The sequence below is a fragment of the Argentina anserina genome, chromosome 1 (assembly GCF_933775445.1).
Source record: "Argentina anserina chromosome 1, drPotAnse1.1, whole genome shotgun sequence".
Taxonomy (NCBI): Eukaryota; Viridiplantae; Streptophyta; class Magnoliopsida; order Rosales; family Rosaceae; genus Argentina; species Argentina anserina.
In genome coordinates, this window is record NC_065872.1 from 15496436 (window position 1) to 15520060 (window position 23625).

General features: G+C 37.5%; 3 protein-coding genes across 5 annotated transcripts; 1 reads left to right on the top strand and 2 right to left on the bottom strand.

Moving 5' to 3' along the window:
* The first annotated feature begins 4188 nt into the window (after nt 1–4188).
* LOC126789215 (SAL1 phosphatase-like) lies at nt 4189–8860 on the top strand. The gene is made up of 8 exons (XM_050515312.1): nt 4189–4405; nt 5426–5501; nt 6035–6108; nt 6207–6409; nt 7163–7373; nt 7461–7559; nt 7636–7789; nt 8542–8860. Exons 1-8 carry the CDS (start codon nt 4202–4204, stop codon nt 8706–8708), a joined length of 1188 nt encoding a protein of 395 aa, XP_050371269.1. The 5' UTR covers nt 4189–4201; the 3' UTR covers nt 8709–8860.
* Nucleotides 8861–10337: 1477 nt separating this feature from the next.
* LOC126782670 (2-oxoisovalerate dehydrogenase subunit alpha 2, mitochondrial) lies at nt 10338–13891 on the bottom strand. The gene is made up of 9 exons (XM_050507970.1): nt 13561–13891; nt 12992–13129; nt 12698–12880; nt 12377–12534; nt 12176–12275; nt 11695–11806; nt 11439–11578; nt 11167–11352; nt 10338–10615 (listed from the first exon to the last, which is right to left on the bottom strand). The coding sequence occupies exons 1-9, from the start codon at nt 13798–13800 to the stop codon at nt 10448–10450; spliced, it is 1425 nt and encodes a 474-aa protein (XP_050363927.1). The 5' UTR covers nt 13801–13891; the 3' UTR covers nt 10338–10447.
* A 1637-nt stretch (nt 13892–15528) lies between these two features.
* LOC126785014 (histone deacetylase 14, chloroplastic) lies at nt 15529–23563 on the bottom strand. 3 transcript variants are annotated; one of them, XM_050510583.1, is made up of 10 exons: nt 23182–23563; nt 22453–22535; nt 21869–22153; nt 21130–21204; nt 20358–20459; nt 19898–19969; nt 19715–19771; nt 19290–19541; nt 16130–16311; nt 15529–15943 (listed from the first exon to the last, which is right to left on the bottom strand). In XM_050510583.1, the coding sequence occupies exons 1-10, from the start codon at nt 23219–23221 to the stop codon at nt 15643–15645; spliced, it is 1449 nt and encodes a 482-aa protein (XP_050366540.1). In that variant the 5' UTR covers nt 23222–23563; the 3' UTR covers nt 15529–15642. The 3 variants fall into 3 exon arrangements, with proteins under 3 accessions (XP_050366540.1, XP_050366558.1, XP_050366550.1); XM_050510601.1 differs by lacking the exon at nt 22453–22535 and having other exon boundaries at nt 23182–23559; XM_050510593.1 differs by lacking the exon at nt 22453–22535 and having other exon boundaries at nt 21869–22125; nt 23182–23558.
* Nucleotides 23564–23625: the final 62 nt, after the last annotated feature.

Genomic DNA, 23625 nt, shown 5'->3' on the forward strand with positions numbered 1-23625 from the left:
AAAAAATAGTAAAAAAAATCCCAAAATTTTCAAAACTCTCCCAAAAATTTGCCTATAAATACTACTTCAATATTTAATCAACTCACACCAATTTGTGCACAACAAATTTCACATCTTCCTCCATCTCCTCTCTCATTTCGTTTAGCATTTTTTTCCAAAACAATGGGCACTCATTAGCTTCCTTCCGAAGATTTAGAAATGTACATTTATTTTGTCCGTCATAGCATTGATGAATATGACGGTAACAAACAAAAGAGGGACAAATTGTGGGAGACAATTCATGGCGATTATATGCAAAATTGGGTGCTAGCACCGGGTGAGAAACCTCCGAAGGAGCCGAGGACCCGAATCGCGCTCGGTTCTCACTACAACAAGTTCAAGCTACTCTTGCAAAAATGGGGAGAATGTTTGGCGGTGTCACGACAACGTATAGCTAGCGGCACTTCGCTAATGGACGAAGTAAGTACATTATTTTATCATATATTATAATTTTTATTTGATTATATGAATTAAATTATGTAATTTATATCTAATTTGTTTAAATATGTAGCCTTGTTTACATTAATTATTTTAATATATCTATTTTTTTTTACATTATTTGTTTTATCTAATTTGGTTAAATATGTAGCATTGTTTACATTATTTGTTTTAATATATCTATTTTGTTAAATTATTTGTTTTATCTAATTTATTTAAATTATGTAATTAAATATGTACCTAATATAAGTTTTTTACATCAGGAACGACAAGCTCAATCATGTTACTATAACGCTAAGAAGAAAAAGTTTACACACTTTGAATGTTGAGAAATGGTTAAAGATCATCAATCTTTCGTTGCGGTGCTACCTACTACTCCATCTCCATATGCAAGTAGTTACCACGGTACTCCTTCCGCAACTGAATCATCTCCAACTATCAATTTGGATGACGACCAATTGAATGAGACACCTCAAAGCAACACGGCAGGTCCATCGAGTCCACATAGACCAATGGGAACCAAGGCGGCAAAGGAAGCTAGGCGCCAAAAGAAACTAGGTAAGACTCCTATTGAGCAACGAGTGGAGGTTTTGCATACCATTACAAGTGACCAAGCATCATGGCATACCAAGAGGCTAGCCCATAATGAAAGTGAGCTTAATTATTATGCGGAGTACATAGACATTCAAAAGCGGAAAGAAGCAAGGGCGGAAGAAGAGTTACGATTGAAGAAACAAGAGAATGACACACGGATCATGACAATGGATTTGGAGGCTATGACCCCAATCTCGAAAAGGTATTTTACCAAGAGGAAACTAGCAATCCTTAATGAAGGAGAAGCTAGTCAAGATCAACCTACCGATGAAACATATTCGGATTGTTATCACCCAAGTCGCGTGCTTTTTCCATAGTAGTTATAGTATTGTACTAAGAATAAATCTGAGCTTAGCTCGTCATTTTATGTAATTTAAATTTTTTGAGAAATAAAATGCAATTTATTTATTAAGTTAAAATTGAAATACACATTAAATTAAAACACATACTGAAATTAAACACAAGCTTAATAATTAAACACAAACACCATGAAAACACACAATATAACATATTTAAAGTATTTCACCGGTTTCCACCCTCCAAATGTGTTTCACCAAGTCTCTCTGGAGCTCTCGATGGATGAAAGCAGATTTGAGATTGGCAACACGGTCGTGAAACCGTTGTATATTAGCTTCATCTCTACTGATTGGCTCAAAAAGAACTCGATTCCCTTGTGCATTCACCGGCCCATCATAAACCGGAAAAGCCCTCGATGGGTTTTGCAAGTCTTCTTCTTCTTCCTCATCATCATCCTCATCCTCATCATCCACATACTCTTCCTCAAAAATCATGTTATGCAATATAATGCAAGCTAACATGATAGTAGTCATTACCGATTTGTGGTGCAATGTACAACTATGACGTATAATTACCCATCGAGATTGCAAGATGCCAAATGCCCTCTCCACATATTTCCGGTATGCCTCTTATTTCTTTGCGAAGAGCTTATCTTGTGACGTCTGGAGATTGGAAATTGTTTTGACAAATGTAGAGTACCTTGGATATATTCCGTCAGCTAGATAATAAGCTGTGGTGTACCTCTGTCCGTGGACTTCGTAGACGACAGTTGGGCCTCTTCCAGCAAGGATCTCTGAGAACACATTCGATAGATGGAGCACATTAATGTCATTTTTAGCTCCAGGACACTCAAAAAAACTGTGCCATATCCACGTATCATACGAGGCCATTGCCTCTAGGATAACCATTGGGTGACCCTTTCGCTCCGAGTATGCCCCTTGATAGGCGGTTGGGCAGTTCTTTCACTCCCAGTGCATGCAGTCGATGCTTCCAATCATGCCTGGAAAACCTCGGCGTTCGCCTTTAGCTAGTAGTCGTGTGAGGTCTACCGGTGTTGGACTGCAGAGATATCTTGGACCATAGAGATGAACCACTTGGCTGCAAAACTCCTTCATACATTCCAAGGTAGTCGATTCCCCCATCCTTGTAATTTCAGTACACTGATCTGCGGCTGACCCGTACGCTAGCATTCGTAGAGCCCCGGTCATCTTTTGTTGGGGAAGTAGCCCTAGCAAACCAGTGGCGTCTTCTCTTTGATGCCAAGACATGTCGTGGTTGCAGAGGTCCGTCATGATAATGTTGAATCGGTCTCTGCTCATCCTGTACCTCCGGCGAAAGTCTTGAGCTTCGAAGATTGGACGTTCGATGAAGTAATCTTCCATGAGATTGCGTCCCCTAGATAGACTCTGACGTGGCTTATTCGGTTTTTTACCGCGACGTAAACCGCTTGGTCGTGTTGATTCATCATCGTGTTGTGCTTCCGCCATGACCACCTGATTCACGAATGATTGCTCCATATCGTCATCCTCTTCTTGTTGACGTTGTCTCCGCCTGAAAAAATTGTGGAAGCTGAAAGGATTCATCAGAGTGATAAACAAGGAAATGTTGCTAAGTGTTTAGATTGAAGGATGAGTTATATGCTCGGATTCTTCACAATTGTGTGAATATAGAATGAGTGATATTAGACGTTTTATAGCAAATTGGTCGAAAATCTTACCAGAAATCTGGTCCAATTATTTTGCCGACACTGACACGTGGTAGTGACACGTGTCAATTCTCTACTAGTCGAAAATCTTATCGGAAATTTTGGATAATATCTAGTCGATAATGACACGTGGCACATTATGATTGGTTGTAAATATATTTGGTAAAAAAATTAATCATTTCAAAACAAAACAAAATTGAATTGCTCAAGTAAATTGTAAATGGGTGTGTGAAAAAATCGATTTGCTTGAGAAAAATATGAAATCGATTTGCTTGAAGCAAATTTTGCTTCTGGGACCACCTTTTGCTTGAGCAAAACCATTTTATAGGTGCAGATGCTCTAAATATTTACATATTGCAAATTTTTGTGGAGGATGCATTGATTTTGTTCACCAAAATGAGTTAAGGTCATAGAGGTAACTTGCTAGTTTATACATATCATTTTGACCTACCACTTCAGTTCTTTACATTAATGATATATGTTTGAGAAATCTTTTGGTTTTGATGCTAATCTCTACTACTATAAAGCCAACACTCAAAAGTTTTACCAAATTATGAATTACCAATTTTACCATTATCTAATTTTATCATCGCATAGACAGAAGGACAATTATGTAAAATATAAATGTTTCATCAATATGTTTTATCAAAACTATCATTCATAAGAAACATAATTATATAAAATGATAGGTTTTCAAGAATCAAGAACACACTTCAAATTAAATTTTATAAACATTTACGATACGATTAAACACGTGTATCGCACGGGCATAAAACTAGTAATATTTATAACTTGGAACTAGATGGTGATGCGAGATCGACCTTTTGTTGAAAACCAATAAAAAATTATAGAAATAACAGATGTTGTTTAGTGCGTCTATCTACGTATAAATATAAAACCTTATTTCTGCTTGAGTAATGACATTTCCTCGCATCTTTTCTATAGTTATAGATCTTATATCGACTTAAATAGTACGTTACTATTTCCGTTTTCCCATAAGACAAAATGACTATAAAAACAAAATTACAGAATGAAAAAATAAAAATAAAATAAAAAGGAGAGTGAGAGCGCCAATGGACACTATTCTAGATACCTGGTCCGTTGAATAACTGTTCCCCTCTTAACAAGATGGCTATAAATTGCTTGAGAGCAACACCCAAAATTCCGCATCCTTCAAACCCCAACATCACATTCTCACACTCTTTCCTCTTCTTGTCTTCCAACTCCAAACCCAAAAGGCTCTTCTCTCCAATTCGAGCTTTTTCAATGTCTTACGACAAGGAGCTCGCTGCTGCCACGAAAGCTGCTTCCGTCGCCGCTCGCCTCTGCCAGGCATTACTCTCTTCCTCTTTTCTCTCTCTCTCTCTCTCTCTCTCTCTCTCTCTCTCTCTTTTGACCCTTTTTGATTATAAAGTTGTAATCTTTTTGTGTGTATAAATGAAAGTTTGGATCTTTTGTTAATGATGGTAGATTGGTAGTGTTGGTGAGCAAAACCCAGAACCAAAATATCAGTTTGAGTAAGACCCATGTTTTGAGTATGCCCCATTGTATGTGTAATAGTGTGTGATGGTTATATGGGGTTTGAAATGCCAGTGGATCGATGATGATCATTTGTGTACTTTTTAGTTTTGCCACTAATATTTGACAATGCATTTAAGAAAGGCTTTACCCAAGTCAGTAAAGTGATATTTAGAGCCTATGTATGCATCAAAGGAGCAAATATGGTGACTGGAGTGAGCTTCTAAGCATGGTTTTTGATTTTAGATTAACTGAGAAGTATTGAGTAGGAGCCATGTTGTGAATTCAGCCCTCTGTGTTTGTCTTTGATGCATATATGGACTTTCAATGTTGGTGTCCTGATGATCATGTTTATATACAATATCAAATTCCAGAAAAGGCTAATGATAGCAGTTCAAAATAATAGACGCAAAACCTTAATTTTTGCCTAAGGTTGTATTCCATTTTAACACTTTAAGAAAATGTCATCTAATCAAAAGAGTGTTATTCTGCAACTGACAAGTTTAGTGAAAGATCAAGGAAGTGGTTTTTAACACTGTAAGTGCAATTGATCTAGTTGAGGGCTTGAGGCGCAACCAAGTTGAAGGGCCAGATTTCTTTACGAAGTGAATGCATGAATATGTATAATGTATCGGTATAGACACGGTTCAATTAGTTCAAGTCTGATAAATTATTGCTAGTTGCTTCTCGCACTTATTAGGGGCACCTTGGGAATTATATGTCCTAACATATGGCACTTTTACGACTACATGTTTGTCATTTATGGTGTATCTAAATGCTGAGCAATGTTTAGCTCATTATAAGTTGATTTTGGTTGTGTTTTCATTGCTTCAGAAGGTACAACAGACACTCTTGAAGTCAGATGTTCATTCAAAATCAGATAAAAGTCCTGTCACAGTGGCCGATTATGGTTTGTTTGCTAACTCTACTGCAAATGCTTTTAATCAAATGCAGTCAAATTATATACTTGTTTTTTTGGGGGGGGGGGGTGCTTAGACCTTGATGTTTAAAGAGTAAATTCTGTTTGATATGGACATGTATAATTTAGGAATTAGATTGTACCATAAACATATAAATTGAGGATAAATTAGCAATTTACATATATATCGATTTTCTAACAATTAGATCATATCATTAGCTTCACAAAAGGGTGATCCTCCCACTTAATTTAGTGGCTGAGTTTGCTCGAATGGATTTCATATTAGATGTGCCCACTCTAGTTCGTGACTAGTCACAGGCCTTTACTTGACTGAACATCTTTCAATATGCAAATAGAGACATTGTATCAGCTATTACATTGTGTGATAACTTTATTATTTTATAGAGCCCGTACTGAAGTTCTGATGTTTGGGATTCTGTGCTGCATACACTTTTAGTTAGTTGGTGACATGATAAAAAAATTGTTAATAACTGCCTATGATCTTTCTGTTGGTTACTTCCCAGGTTCACAGGCTCTTGTTAGTTTTGTACTCGAAAGGGAACTGCCTTCAGAATCATTCTCTCTAGTAGCTGAGGAGGTGAGTATCAATGCAGATTTAAGAGACATGCAGCAACCTTTGTAAATGCTCCTTGCAAGAATTGTTAATTATTTTTTCCACTTCTATATTCTCTTTAGGATTCGGGAGATCTTCAAATAGACAGCGGGAGGGAAACGCTAGAACGCATCACAAAACTTGTCAACGATACTGTCGCCAATAGTGATTATAGTGATTCTAATTTAACCACTGAAGATGTGCTCAGGGCTATTGACAATGGCAAATCTGAAGGTGGTTCTTGTGGCCGGCACTGGGTTTTAGACCCCATAGATGGTACTAAAGGGTAAGCTTCTGGGCTTCATATCTGTCAACATCCTATTATCTGTGAGATAAACGTATTGTAAAGCACTAGTTGGGTATGGTTTGCGGTTTATGGTTTTTTTAATGATTTTGACGTTTTGTCTTCTTCCCAGTTGATTTCCATCTTTGTGATTATTGTTGCTGAATAGCTGCAGGATTATGCGGTTCATGTAACTTGAAAACTTCTTCTCAAAAAAAAAAAAAAAACTAACTTGAATTACCGAATGTAGATCTGGTTCTAAGAATTTGTGTGATGTTTTACTCCAGGACTTTATTGTTTTATGCACAGCTTGTATGAATCGTTTGAAGCTATTAATGCATTGGTTATTTTGTTCCAAAGAAAGATAGAATATATTGGTCAACATTCCAAAGTTTTAGGCTCCTATTAGATGTCCATACGTTCTTTTACAATAATCATCAATCTTGGGTTTTTCAATGTGGTTGCAAGGTTTGATGCTTTTTTGTGATTTTTTTTTTATGAAATGTATTATGCCATTTTTTTTGTTTCTTATTGAATTTGAAAAGTTGATGATGTGGCATGATCTCCATTTAAAAATCATTTGGTTTCATTGCAAGGATGTCAATCGTTTATAGGGAAAAGTTTAGTACATATTTATTGTGTGTGTGTGTGTCCCGACACATTTTTTTTTTGCTTCTGTTTAGCTGGTATTATTATCATGTGCTCCATATCTTAAACCTGGCGTGATGATTGTGTTATTGTTGGGTTGTGCTATAGGTTTCTTCGAGGAGACCAATATGCCATAGCATTAGCATTACTGGATGAAGGAAAAGTTGTGTTGGGTGTCCTTGCCTGTCCGAATCTTCCTCTGGCTTCCATTAGCAGTGATAATAAGCATTCTTCACATGACAAAGTTGGCTGCCTTTTCTTTGCAAAACTTGGTGGAGGAACATATATGCAGCCACTGGATGGTTCATCACCGCTTAAGGTTAGCACCAGATACCATTTTTTCAATTTAGAGAATTAAAAATAAACAGAAAAGGTTAACATCAAGAGTTTTTATGGTATCCAACAGGTGCATGTCAGTGCTACTGAAAATCCTGTAGAGGCCTCATTCTTTGAATCTTATGAAGCAGCACACTCCTTGCACGGCTTGTCTAGCACCATTGCCAAGGTATTGCATCATTGTATTCTTCTTATATTTTTACTGCAATCAAATATTACAGCTAAAGCAATTTATTAATGAACAGAAACTTGGAGTCAAAGCGCCGCCAGTTAGAATTGACAGCCAGGCTAAGTATGGGGCACTTTCCAGAGGAGATGGAGCAATATACCTGCGTTTCCCCCATAAAGGATATCGTGAGAAAATATGGGATCATGCTGCTGGGTGCATTGTTGTTACTGGTAAATAATTCTTCTTAATATGTTGTTCTTCCCTTACATTGTGAAGGACTGGGCTTTGTGGGATAAGCTGCAAGCCTGCAGCCCAAGCTTCCTCTTAGAAAAGTGTGTAGGTCTGGGTTCTAATGTTTAATTTGAGTTAGTTCATGATAAAGTTTAGGTCATTGATTCCTAGGCCAATACATACCATTAGAGATTCGCTTCAAATTTGTAATCATGGCTAATAAGGCATTCAGATAGAAAGACTCGGTAAATAGGACTACACGGATGATTCATCTTTAACTAGAGAAAACAAATGCCATTAAAGTACAATATCTTCTAAGGTAAAAATGGGTGACAATTTCTAGTGGTCTGTAATTCCCAAAGTTATGTAAAAAAATTAGTAACACACATCAGTTAAAAAGTTAGTTTTTAAGTAAAAAATGGAACATAGATTTTGTGTTCCTGTATTGTATGGATATGGGTAGCTGATGTTTCGTTCCATGTTTAATTGCATGAAACCCTTTGGAAAATGCATTGGTGAGCTTCTGAAAATCCCTTCGTAGGAATCTCTCCAGGAAAACCCTTTGTATAATTCCAAAAGCAGCTTATAGTTAGGGAGAAAATGAATTGTAACCGCAAATAACACATGTTTGTCATCAGTTTACAGAAGTTGGGGGTATAGTCACAGATGCTGGGGGTCTATACTAAGATATTAAAACTTGGGAAAAATGATTTTTCAACTGCAATTAACACATGTTTGTCATCATTTACAGAAGCTGGGGGTGTAGTCACAGATGCTGCTGGAAATCCACTGGACTTTTCAAAAGGGAGGTACCTCGATCTGGAAGCAGGCATAATTGTCACCAACCAGAAATTGATGCCATCACTCTTGAAGGCAGTTAAAGCATCCTTGGAGGAAGAGAAAGCTTCGTCTTTGTGATTCTTTTTGGAGGTCCTCAATTTACGATTTGGAGATTCACCTCTAGTATTTGTCTAATAAGGTATCTTGTCTAATCATCCTTTTGCAATTTCATGTTGTACTAAATGAAATTAAAAAAAATCAACACTGAAGGACATCCTTAGCATTTGTTCTTTTCTTCAAGTGATTACTCCTTTTGATTTTTTAGGGCGAAAATTCAAATATTTTATTAATGTTTGGTGGGATTACAATCCTTCATAGGAAAGTCATGGAGAAAATCTGGAGGGGAGCCTCCCATATTAAAGAGAGCTTGCCAAAATGTGTGCAATGGCATTGCACGATTTGGGTTAAAAGTCCAGCTCAATCTCTAGTACTGAAGCTTAGCTTGGTCTTGAATTCTTGATTTCCAGAATCAAATTACTCAGCTTAGATAGGTCATCCTTTCAACATGTAGTACTGATGTAGCGATGTACGTGGGATACTGACTGTGAAAAGCAGCCGTGATTACACCCTCTTAAGTCCCTATGTGCTCCACCGAGACCACCATTAACAGCATCGACGTTTAATTTGGGGATGATGGTTGGTTTCAATTTTCAAGTGCTGCCTCTTGGGCTCTTGGCATAGGTTGTTATGGAACTTTCTGAAACTCTGCAAGCCATGACCGCAGCTTCTTTTGATTTTCCTTCCAATGACTGTTGGTTTCTGTTACTCCATAGAACCCAAATACCGTAAGTAGTTTCTCTAACACATCATTTCCAAGGTGCAGTAACTGTTCCAGTAACCACTGCTAGAGTATAGCACGAGCACTAGGACATTGCTCATGAAATAGTAAACATCTAGCCGGTCCTTCATACCATTTGACAAAATCTCCAAACACAAATATGAACCTCACCAGGTACTCTAGCTTCCATTGTTCCGAGTAGGGATCTCCATTTGCAGTAGAGGTGAACGTCCCACGTTTTTTCCGGCTTCCACCTCAACCCAACAGGGGAAGAAGAGTGCCTAGACTCTTAAGAGGACTACGTAATATGCAATTAGCAACATATGCAAAAGCTGCTTGACCGATTCCTTATCTCCCTATTCCATGTTCTGGTTTGCTGGTGAATAAGCTCCGAAACATGATGCGAAGTGGTATCTTGAGGCCATTGAACCCATGTTCAAGTATTCACTCCTTTTGAAGTTAATGAGGTTTTGATATTACCGATGCACAACAGCGTTCTTCGTCCAATCTGATCCTCACCACTTCCATATTATGGTATTTATAGACCTGAAAACAGAAGCTTAAACACATCTTGCTAAAGCCTTCTCCTAGTTCAACTGCATCATTCCATCAACAATTACATGCAAAGTAATTATGTCCAAAAGGAACAAAAGGACTTGAGTTGAAGTTACCTAAATTTGATAATCATGACTCGGAGGTTTTAAAGAAACTACTTCGTGATTCACTAGTGTAAGAAACCTTAGTAGTAAGATTAAAGCGAATGAGGAGCTAGTAACTTGGGCTGCTGGCTATAGTCAAAGTCAATCACATACGCCAATCTGATGGTTATTAGGATAGTAGATTGGGTCAAGATGGATTAGTATTGAAAGAATTAGAAAACCTGCTGGATTATATCAATAACTATGCATAAAATGACAGGGAATGACAGAGAATAACAATAGAAAATTATCTAAATTAAAAGTCATGTAATAAGGGGTGAATATTTTTATTTCATTATTAAAGAGCTATATACTCTTCCACCTATGTCAGTGGAATAAGTTTACACAGGAACATCAGATGGGTAATCCAGGGGGTGTCTTTTAATTGTCTCTCTTAGCTGTTTCTCTTGCTCAACAAGATTGGAAGGAGGACAATCGTATACATCAGTGAACATGTCAGCAACCGGTGGTTTCTCAACTTTCTCAGCTTCTTGGATTGCATGTAAAAACTGCAACAAAGGTATGAATAGTGAGAAAGTTTCAAATTTTCTAACTTTGGATAATTACCATATGTTACAGTATGATCGGAAATTGTTCATATCAAAAGTCTGTTTCCTATACATAAAAGAAACCTAATTGTTCAAAAGTCAAGAGGGGAGAAACTACAACTCATACAAGCATAATATGGTTTCTGTGAGCATATACAATAGAGAAAATACTCAAAAAGCAACAAATAAAGACGGTGAAAGGATTCTGCAGATAGGTTTAAACATGACATAAGGTGTTCTCTTTCTCTAGCTTGTAGAAATTTAATTTAAAAGCAATAGTTTGTATCAACATTATTCAACTTGGAGCTCATTATTTGATACATTTAGAATAATTGACCATGTCTTAATTTCTCCAGTTCATTAGTGAAAGAAACCCCTAAAACAGGTGATTCCTACATGGAGGCACTGCCTCAACTGTGGCAATTTTGAAAGCAATAAAACTGGAAAAGAGCATGGTGAACTAATTAGTCGGTTGCTATCAAGTTGAGTTCAAATATAATAGAAAGAATTACCTGCTTTCTCGCACTGTTTCTAGCTTCTATCTCTGCCTCAGCACTCCACCAACCATTTCTTTCAATCCATTTCCTAAATCGAGATACTGGGTCTCGTCCCACTTTCCAACTTTCAATTTCATCAACTGGGCGATACTTGGTTGAATCATCTGATGTGGAATGGTGTCCAACTCGATAAGTTATTGCCTGCCAGATCAAGTTAAGAGTGGGATCCATCAATATGCAAAACAGATTGAGGGCAAAATCAGAAATACAAGAGACTTTTTCTATACCTCTATTAAGATTGGCCTCTGTTCATTGATTGCCATTTCACGTGCAGTGTAAACAGCACTATACATGGCAAGTGCATCATTCCCATCTACTCGGATACTTCGGATTCCATAAGCTCGACCTTTGACAACAACACCATCACCTGTCAAGATATACCACCCCAAAATGAGAAAAAACTGCTTGCTTCTAGCCATCAAGAGACTGCCTCTTCTTGATGTTGCAAAATTACAAGCAGGAACTAGTTGAGAGGAAAAGTACTCCTAAACTGGTCTGAAGTAGGTGTACTGATAGCCCATCCGTTGTTCCGACAAATGAATATAACTGGAGCCTCCGTGACAGCCGCAAAATTTAGAGCAGCATGGAAGTCACCCTAATATTAATAAGACCTATTAGGAAGAAAACAACCGAAAACAACAATCTCTAAATTGAACAGACTGTTAATCAAATGATTTCCTATGTTTTCTCGTATCATCAGTATCACTAACTAGACTATAGAATATGTAGATGAGTTCATTCACGTGCTACTGTGCTAGAATATTTGCATAAAGTACTTACTCAAGGATACAATCTATTTTATAGCTAGCCTATGGGATGAGTTCATTCACGTGCTACTGTGCTAGAATATTTGCATTCAAAACGATCAGACATAAAACAACTCCTTCATTTTTGCCCAAGTAATATCGAAAACAGGAGGTGCATGTAGGTTTGGGTTAAAATATACTAGGATTTTGTATTTCACCTCGCTTGTGCCACCATCACCAATATATGTGACCACACATGCATCTTTTCTGTCCATTTTCAGAGAATAAGCAACACCAACAGCCTGTGGAAGTTGTGTACTGCAAAGTGCAAAGTAAATTATTTGTGGTGTGATTCTAATGACTCTAGTAAAAGACTTAAAACTGTTCTACACAACTCCTGAAAAAAAATTGCATCTTACGCTATGGTTGATGATACTGTGAAGTAATTGTGCTTGTTAGATCCATAATGGATTGGCATCTGCCTGCCTTTCCCGTAATCAGCTTTGTTACTGAAACACTGGTTTGCAAATTCTTGTACAGTGAAACCACGCCATATTAAGACCCCAGGCTCCCTGTACTACATGAAAGTAAAAGAAAACTTTGTCTCAAATCACTCTCATCCCATCTCATGCAAAATTACTGACAGAGCTCATAAGGCAAAGGGAAGTATGATTTTAATGAGTAGGTTGGGGTGCATAGAACATTGCAAAAAGTAATTGGCTGTGCATAAGTAAATGAACCTGAGGAAGGACAATGTCATCAAAGGTGAGTGCTGCAGCAGATGCAATATTGATGGCTTCTTCCCCGATTGTTGTCAGATAAAAAGAGATCCTTCCCTGCCTCTGTGCTTCGTAGAAAATGATGTCCATAGTTTGAAGCATCACCATGTCTGTGTACATTTTAACAGCAATTTCTTGGCTGACCTATTCGAATTTATAGTCCACAGATCATAAGGTTCATATAGGATTTAATTATGTTCAATAAAAGGATAGGATAAATGACACCCCTATTGCAAAAGTGAGGATCTCCACTACCTCAGCACAGTAGCTGGACATAATTTGCTTCCCATTGTCATCAAGGACCCGATAACAGGGCTCCCGCTCCTTAGTCGACTCAGATATGAATCTCATCTCAGGAGTGAATTTGAACTTCCCTTCTGGTAAATCCAAACCCTGCCAAAACATTAAATTCTCTATTAGAGCAAAGCTGCACGGAACACTCTCTCCGCCCCTATGCATTCGCATTTGCACTCAAAGCAACTCTCCATTACCCACGCAGGCACATACTTATCTCTCATATCGAAAGAACATTAAAAATGCATAATATCCCATTTTCTTAATTCATCCTAACTTTTTCAGTACTACATCTTTTAAGCATAATCACAACTCCTAACTTGATCAGTACACCATCTCATATGCTGCAACACCATTTTACCTTACTAAAAGCTAAAGATACTTAAAAGGGTATCTTGTAGAACTTTATTGACACGACTAATACAGTTTATAACAGAACCATGATTCATCATTCATATAATGAATGACAATGTTTTAAATTTGATTATACTTGATTGGCATGCATGACGAAGTTTCAAATTTGATTTTACCTGATTGGTATCAACCTCATCAGAGAGCGTTTCTGGTTTGCCGGATTCAAAACGACGAGAGCCGCATAAAGGGGCCTCCAGGAGCCTCACGTTTTGAGCATATGAAGCCGGAAAAGGAACCGGAATGGGAGATTTCCGAGAGAAAGACGAACTGAAATGGATGGAAGCCAAGGAACCCAAGTTGGATTTGAATCGGTTGATCATAAAGTCCCCTGACTTCCTGACCCAGAGAGACATCATGCACAGAGTTTGTTACAAACAATGAGAAACTCAGAAACAAAAGTAACAATGTGTTACGTGTGTCCTGTTCTTTTTGAGAGGAAGAGAGAGAGAGAGAGAGAGAGAGAGAGAGAGAGAGAGAGAGAGAGAGAGAGAGATAGAGTGACAGATCAAAATGGAAGAAGATAAGGGTGCCATGTTGTCAGCTTACTTGTAAATAGGAAGTGAAACCTTGAACATGTTGGCATGGTGAGCGAGGTTTCCAGCTAACTGCAGAAGGTTTTGGCTCTATCTTTGACTAGAATACTTTCACGTGGGAGCCATTCTTCTGAGACCCCTCAACTTGGTACTCTTGAAAAGACTCCCTACCATTTTTGTCATCAGGAAAATAACTAAAATGCTATTAGAAGTCTAGCCCGAGTCTCTCAATCTCTTATCGTCTCAGTTGCCAGTTGCGAGTGGGAGATCAAATGGTACTCGATTAATTATATTAGTTTTATAATCTTATCCATTGGGAGAAAAACTATGAGCATCCCTTAATTCTTAGAAGTTGGCTCACCTAAGGGACAGTTTTAAGAGACTAAGAGACTGTGAGGGACAATTGCATCTAGCCACATTCCTTAAAAATTGTCCCTTAGGTGAGCAGCCCTTAACTCCTAATCTAATTTAGCAATTGCATCTCAGCCACATGTATTTAATAAAAAGGATGAGGTCAAAACAACTTAAACTTGCACTTTTGTTTCCAATCGTCAGATTCACTTGTCCCTCACGTAGTCACAGTTCCTTAAAAACTGTACCTTAGGTGAGCAGCCCTTAACTCCTAATCTAATTTAGCAGTTATAGACATGATATATATATATATACATATACATAAATTCTCATATGCGACAGATTCGGTGATTCCGGCCACCGACGACGCGCAACGACGGTGCCGATTATATATATATATATATATATATAGCCCTTCTTGGCTGCGGAGGTCCGCACCAAGATTTTGGTGCGGATTTCCATCTTTTTACCACTTTTTGATCAAATTTTCTCATCTCCACTATCTAGTATCTAGATAATATTGTGTAGATCATCTCTGCAAAATTTCAGCCAATTTGGTAATCGTTAAGGCCCTCAAAATTGCGTTTTTCTGTTAAAAATATGAACGGTAACGGTTCGACAGAATTCGGTCCGTCCATTTGTTATTCGATTTTGAGGGCCTTAACGATTACCAAATTGGCTGAAAATTTGCAGAGATGATCTACATAATATTATCTAGATACTAAACGGTGGAGATGAGAAAATTCGATCAAAAAGTGGTAAAAAGATGGAAATCCGCACCAAAATCATTGGTGCGGACCTCCGCATTTGAGAAAATCTGTATATATATATATATATATATATATATATATATGTACACATAAATTCTCATATGCGACAGATTCGGTGATTCCGGCCACCGACGACGCGCAACGACGGTGCCGACCAGCACAACCGCACTCCCCTCCTCTCGGCGCTCCTGTATGTGCCGGCTGGAGCTGCAACGCTAGCCTACGGCTGGCCGAAATCTCGAAATCTTCGCATGATGCCAAAAAATTTGAAATTTTGAGATTCCGGCCAACCCACACGGGCGCTGCAGCTCCGGCCGGAATCGCCGAATCCACACCGTGCGGACGGTGCGGACGTCCGCAACCAAGAAGCTATATATATATATACATATATATATATATATATATATAAGGATAAAGAACGAAGAAAATCTGCTCAACACAAGAAGTATCAATATAAATCTAGAGGATTGCCGTGATTTCAATGGGTCAACATATGTACATAACTATTTATAATATAGAAATGTTAGGTGAAAATATGAGATATTCACAAAGAATGCATATGTTTAACCCTTTGAATTGCCTCCTTAACCTTCATTGATGGCTCTTCATACAACATGGCAGGGTTGTCAAAGGTCGACGCCAAACTCGGCTCTTTAAGAAAAGCACGAAATGAATCTGCAACTGAATATGACAGAGAGTCGAGATTATATCCTCCTTCTAAGAAAAACACACACCGGCCTCCGCACATATCCTTGGCGAGTTGTTGAATACTAGCTGCTAGCATGTAATATGTTCCAGTTGTGAACTGCAAACTTGCGAGTGGATCCAATGCATGCGCATCATACCTGTAATTTTTAGTTCAGTGAAATGACTAATTTAAGATTTTCAATGTACAGACTCTGAGATATAAAGTTACAAAAATTAAAGGAATGGTTTTTTTTTTTTCATTGTTTACCAGTGATGAATATAAATGATATTGTGAAGTCAATCAAGTATGCCTATATTGATTTTTCATGGAATGCAGAACTCACCCAGCAGAGACAAGAATAATATCTGGCTTAAATCTTTGAGCACATGGCACAATTACTTCATCAAACACACTTCTCATAGCAAAATCACCTGACCCTCCTGGGAGAGGAAGATTTAGTGTCGTACCTTCGCCATCCCCTTTACCTATCTCATCAAATTTTCCGGTACCAGGGTAACTCCCATCCTAAATCAAATAATGCAGTAGTAATAACATCAATACTTTTCAAAACAATACTAATCTAAACAACAAAAAAGAGATGTTAAGAGCAGAACTCAGCCATTGTACAACTCTGGTACTGTTTTTGTTTTCATGTTAGGCCAATTCTCTGGCAATTTATATCAATTAAATATGCATTTCTTTAATGAGATTATTTAACTGATCTACTAATGCTACTCTTCCTTTGCCTCCCTCCGACTTTTATAGTCTTATTACCCTATATGACTTTCTGCTATGAATCCTCGCAGCCAGAATTATTTGGCGAGCCTGGTGAATTTAACAATCCGTGACAACAATTATCAAATCATACTAGGTAAATGCAGACATGGCGACAACTATCATATCATACTAGGCATTTAGGGGAAAGCTTCTGACCTGGCTACGTGCACAAGGAGTGTGGATACAATTGAAGGAATTTAGCAGTTGGAGGAGAAGATTGTGAATGCTCGATTTCAGACTGATTTAGAGCCAATTCAAGGAACACCAGCCCTAGCTCACTAATATAAATTAACTGAGGAAGAACACAAGTTCCACTTCCAGAGCCAGTTCAGCACCCTGAATTTCCTCCCCACCCACAGAAAAAAAATATCCTTAATTCTATTGGTCATGGCCATTGCCTCCTGAGGAAGGTACTCATTCTGGTACAAAAGTGAGTCAACTTTGAGCACAGATCAGGTTCAATCTATGATATTACATATTAACATTTTCCATTTACTATACTGTATTGAAGGAAACTACTGCTATTCTAGTGTTTGCACGCAGCTATGGACTCAAATATTAGGGGTGTCAGTAAGCATATTTGTTAGAAGTTGTCCCTAAATCAATAGACTCATACTTTGAAATCACACTGCAGCAAGAAGGCTGAGGGGTGCCATGGCACCCTCAGGCCCTAGCATAGCTCCGTCCCTGTCTGCTACTGGCAGAAATCCATTGTTACTAATACAAATGAACAAAACAATGCTCTTCCTCACCTCGAGGACTCTCGCAACCACCTCAATATCAATGTCTAGAGTCACTTTTTGGAATGAGTAAGGTTCAGGTGGTTAGAAGTTCAGAAATGCTGTTTTTTCTATAAAAAAAAAATTTAATTATGCCTTTAATTCTCTCCCAACTCTTCATGTACCTACTACCTAGGCTTCAACTTAGACGTCAAAAGCTTTTTCCTAAATTTCAGTTCTTCGAGTATTCTCAAAGCTATGGCTTTTCAGGTACAATATATTCTCAGAAGCCAACATTGACACTGGTCACTGACAAACTCGCAATATATCACTGACAGGGATTCATGGTCAAACTGGGCCTTTCTATCAATCAGAAGTTCTCTTAACCTTGATGGCCATGGTTTTCCCTGGATGCTCATCATTGAGCTGGTTTCAGCCATGAGACAAGCAGTGGATAGTTGCCAAAAAGGCTGAAGGTCTAAGAGATTAGATTAATAGAATTGCCATGATTGACTCACCTTTGGATACAAGAAACAACATTGAAGAGATATATGATTGTAATCGAAAGTGGTTCACTAATCATAAGCAACGAAGGAAATTGCTGTTGGCTTCTTTGGTCAGCTTTTCTCTAATGAGTAATTGACATCTGAAATTCCAGATAACCCCTCCAGGTCCTCCTCCTTTTCCCACTCTTTACAGTTGAAGTTACAATGACAATATCCAACAATGGAGGGCTCACGTCTCCAGGAATTGGTGACTTTCCTGCCTTTCTTTACCAACTATGGGAATCTTTTATGCGGTTGAAATCACTGAGATTATAAAGTCTGCAATCGAATCTGGGATTGCGTACACAAAATGTTCATGACAGCTAGTAAAATTTAACATGATAGGCTGATGGCTAGTAGAATTTAATAAGTCCTAATTAGGTTAGCTATGTTCCTGCTTCTTGGTATAGGGATCTTATAGGTTATATATAGGTTGTGAAAGAGCTTATCCAAAGCCTATAATCTGCTGTAATGGTTTCTTTATAAAGGTGGTCATGAAGCTCAATTACCTCTCTCTATTAGAAAGCTTACTATGCACTTTGGTCTTTTAAAGCTCAAAGACTATTTACAAAGAATATTTGTTAGAAGAAGATTGCTCAAAGTTCACAGCGGGCCTGTTGTAGCTTCCTAATTAGTTAAAAATTTCTCATTTGTTAATGTTTATATCAATGTCTGAACGTGTTCCAACTGCCACCATATCAAGCTTAACTGTTAGCTAGCAGTGGCAAATGTGGATCCCATTTTACTATAATCTTGGTAACCAGTTTGAAATGTCTCTCAGTCACTCAAGAATCACCAAGCCCTCATTCTGGAATATAGACAAAGTCATTCATAGGTTTGCCAGTTGGCTTCTACCCTTATATGCTCTGCAAACTGCTAAGTTGCACTGAATAATCTACGGCAGCTGAAATAAACCAAAGTTTCCTTTGGCATCAAAAGGAAATAGCAAAAAACTCCACTTTGTCTAATGGGGCGTTGCTGCCAACCAAAAGATTTTTGGTGGCTTAGGAATCAACAGTTTGCTGATATGAATCAAGTGATGTTGGCTAAGCTAGTAAGAATATCCAACATAATTATCAGGGTTTATGATGTTCTATCATCAAAGAAGTATCCACTATCCATGATATAATATCATTACTGAATTCAATTATAAGGCTTTGGTTGACGGTTCAAGTACTTTATCTTATATCTGGAGTTCTGGACGACTGGTGATGGATGATCTGTCAGATTTTGGGTTGACATATAGCTCAATATTAGGGCTTTGATTCAGTCTGCAAATTTGTTACTTCAAAGGCATTTTCAGAATTCAGACTACCATATGCAGTCCTTAAAAATAAAAATAAAATAAAAGAACATACCATCAGCAGTGTTCAACCATGGAAAAAAATTCAATTCTAGACACGGACCTATGAATAAAACTCATACAGAGTGTATCGAACTGATCTGAAAAAATATTACTTACTTGGTGAGTTGAAAGGAAGAATATGTCCGGATCCTCATAGAAAGCATCGTTTGTCCCATTCCCATGGTGAACATCAAAATCAATTATAAAGACACGCTTCAAGCCATGTGCACGCTGAGCATAACGAGCTGCAATTGCAATATTACCAAACACACAAAAACCCATTGGACCCTTTGGAATTGCATGGTGTCCTGGAGGTCTTATCAAAGCAAAACCTGTAGGTGGATCCCTGCTTTTCTTTGACTCGGCTACCTGGAATAAGAAAAAGAATGTATTGGACGAGACGAGATTTACACCATATAAAATATACATCTTCTTGATGTAGAGTCTCATAATCAATTGAACTTCTAAGCGAATGAATCACCAGAACAGTTCAGAATACATAGTAGCCTAGATTATCAGCAAGACACTGATCGAGAAATCACCACTGAATCAATTAAGGCAATTCCTGCTCCAGCTGCTATAAGTGAGTCCTGAAATGTCTACAGTATATTCACAAAACTCTTAGTAGAAGCAGAACTGAAAAAGAAAAATATTTGATTTTTTTTAAATAATGGCTATCCAGTTTGCTTGTAAAATAAAACTGGGGTCTGGTATGTGATACTTACATCAACAGTTGCATATGTTGGTCCAGAGCCTTCTATTAAAATAAGGCCGTCTTTTGAGGCTTGATCCATAGCCTAGAAATGGATCGATGGAGGGGCAAAATAAGATGACTAAACAAATAATATATCCAAAGGAGCAAATAGTCCTCACAATTGATGGTTCTAAAATACAATTGATGCATAAATGATGAATCAAAATCAAGAAATATATTGTATCCCTCTTTAGTATTACATTAGAAAAAAAAATTCAAGCACCAATACTGTCCAAAGCTAACAATATCAGTAGGAAAAGTGAAGACAAAGAAACACCATATGCAAGGAAAGAGTGGAGATCATACACAGACCAATTCATTTCTCAGGCTATATACATGAAATGCGAGAAGTCGAAAATTTCTTTTAGTATCCCCAGTACTGAAAGAAAAAGATCTATACAATATTAATTTGCTAATAACTTAGAAGCTACCTTTTCAAGGCCTAATACATATGATTGTGTATGAACACTTGTGATGTCATCCACTGATGCAGACCTAAAATTTTGAAGTTCAATAACCTTCGAGCCACGGAACTGGGTTACAAAGAGAAGATGATTAAACAAACTGGAATATATTGTAATACAAATATTTCTATAAAGAAATAGAACAAGATGTTCACTAAGTGACTAAAACAATTAGGTATATATGTGTTACGGAAACAACATCCTTAACTACCAATAACTGGATGGAGAACAATATCCTAGTGTTCCTATTAACAGATTGTGTGGCCTAATGTCATTGCATGCCTTTGATATCTGTCGATAGTAGTTGTCAAGCAACTCTATGAAGACAATTTTGAAGAGTACATGGTCAGTCAGAGCATATTTGAACTAGCCTACATGAGGATCAATGGCAAGGACTTTGAGGTCCCGTACTTGGAAGATCTGTTACCTAAATGACTTGCAATGAATTTGGTGTAGAAGGAAATAAAAGTATGGATAAAGTATGCTCCTATTACAACAAAAAATAGAACTTAAATCAGAACTTGAAACTTCTTTTGTGAAACTATGATTGTATTAAGATTATTGGTAACAATCAGGATAATCGCAATTTGAAAAAGATCAGGAGCTGCAAGAGATATATTCTACTGAATACTATATATTTCTCAATTTCTCCTTGCCACATTGGAAACGTGAGTCAAAAATGTTTTAGAGTTGAGATCTTTCCATCCTATGAGTTATATTTTGACAGAGTGGACGATACCTTCGGTGTGAGCTCCATTTCTTCAAGAGTCTGCACTATTGCAGGAACTCTAAAGTGAGACTCTGGATGAGCTTCCTGTTGGAAATAATGAGTTCGGAGTAGAATTAGAGGCATATAGTATAAGAGTTAATGCTACAATTAGAAAATTAAGTAAAAAGACTACTGAGAAGAATAGCTAATGACTCAACAGATTTATGGTTGATCAAAGAACTTGTCGTGAGATATTAATCATATTATATCCTCTCAATGATAAGTTGACAATTTTTCAAATACTATATCACAAAATGACAATATTTGAAGAGTTTCCCAGCAACTGACACCATTTTGATGGGATAATGTAGAACTATTCTCAGAAAACACATTGCTTACATGACCTGTATTACATGAAGTATGATCAACAGAATAGTACAGCAGTGATAATGACGACTACACTGATTTGTTATCTGGGTAAGTACTCAATGATAATGAACCAAAGCCTAAGATGTGGATGGGAATGTTCTCAGCAATAGAATAAGCAGATAAGCCAACACAAAAAAGGTTTAAAACAGGAGCAGGACAGAGAACAGACTAGTTGATACTATTCAAGGCATCATGCAGCAAGTCCAATTAATCACACTTGCATAGTTCATTATATGCATGGCCCATAAAGGACTTGCATTTGATCGAATTCTAAAATTTCAAGAAAATCAATCCCAAAAGCAAAGGAAAGGGAAGTTCTCAGCTTATAAGATTACTGTACCTGGTTATGACCCATGGCAGGAGCTACCGCATAAATTATACGAGCTTCACATGATTTTATATTAACAGGTACATCAAAACTTTCTCCAGTACCATTTGAAAAAGAACTAGAAGCGTCAGTTTTTTTGGAGAAACATCTGGTTCCCCTTCGTAAACTCTTATACAATACTCCATCTGTTGCAAATATTGCATCCAGATTAAGTCTTTCAGGACTTCTCCAGGAGCAAAAACGCTGCCGTGCCAAAAACAACATATTCCCTAAAACCAGAACAGTTACCTTCAGAATCTACAGAATGCAACAATACATCAAACACTCACAACTATTGCACATACCATACCCATACATCTGAAACAACAAATTATTTGCATGATTATGATTGAATTAGAGAAATAATATCTCAAGCAACATACCATACATCAGTGAGAAGCCAAATATGAGGAAGAACATTACCGTGACTGATAAAAGGAAAACCTTGAAACCAATTGATTTCATGCTTGGTATTACAGGAGGCAGATTCATTATACTGTTTAAGATATGTTACTATTTAACTTGTTATTAACTAGCTTAGCGAGGCTAAACTCAACTTCGTGCCAACTGTTGGTTCCAAACGTGTGTGAACCTCGCTCATTTCCTATGCCATTGCAACTTAGCTGCTTCACTAAAACCACTGAAAAAATAAAGTTCTTTCAATTAATCATACTCACGGATAGGCACTTGATATAGACCTACTTGCCTGTCCTGTCAGACTGTTGATAAAGAATGCATGAATATTCCTCCGGGAAATGATTTTTTCAAGGAGATTACAAATGTTAAAGACTTAAAGCCATTGTCTTGCATACCAATTGAAGTTACAAAGCCAGGTAATTACACATGTTTATGTAATTTCCTGTATAGAGTTGGAAAAAATGTTCCATAATCTCCCTCATTTACTCCCTTTGATGAAGTGATAATTCATTTTGGGATCTTAAGATACTAATCAACGGTCAAAGACACAAACTTAAAGACGCGTGATCACAATCTAGTGAAAGCTAGAAAACAAAATCCAGCAGCTTGTCTCATAATATAGAGCATTGCAAGCTTGCAACACCAGAAAGGCAGAAACTGTTCCCCTACAATAAGAAACTGACCATTAACCATAACCCATTACCTCAAGTTACTAAGGGATCACAAACTTGACACCAACCAACAGAGACTTGTATACTAATTGTCAAACCCAGATGGAAAAAGCTAACAAATTCGATATAACTCATGAAGCATATAGCCAAAACCCAGAAGAGGGAAAATTTTAAGGGTTGAGAAAGAGATTGGTTTACCAGCCAATGATGGCGGGGAAGGAACTGAAAGGAGGTCCATGAAGACAGTGGAGCTCTAGAGGTGAAGAAAACTTGTAGCGTTTACGAGAACGTTAAACGGCAGAAGGCGGCAACATGGCAAACTCGAACCAAAACATAGGATATCAGGTTGATAAACCTATGGCTTCAAAACTAGATTTTTCATTCTCTTTCTCTCACCCACGTAAAAGAAACATTCCTACTAATTATTTTTCACAAATTCGATGTGACACTTAGACCTCTCTCTCTCTCGGTTTGCCAAGCCACATCATAGAAGTTGTATTTTCTTTGGCTGGATTGAAAGACTCGAAATATATCTAAAAGCCAATGGATTAAAGAACCGACGGGAATCGTGACTCGAATGTATAATTTTGGTTACGTTTCAACTTTAAACTAGTAAGACAGGTCGGTATCCTATCATCACCC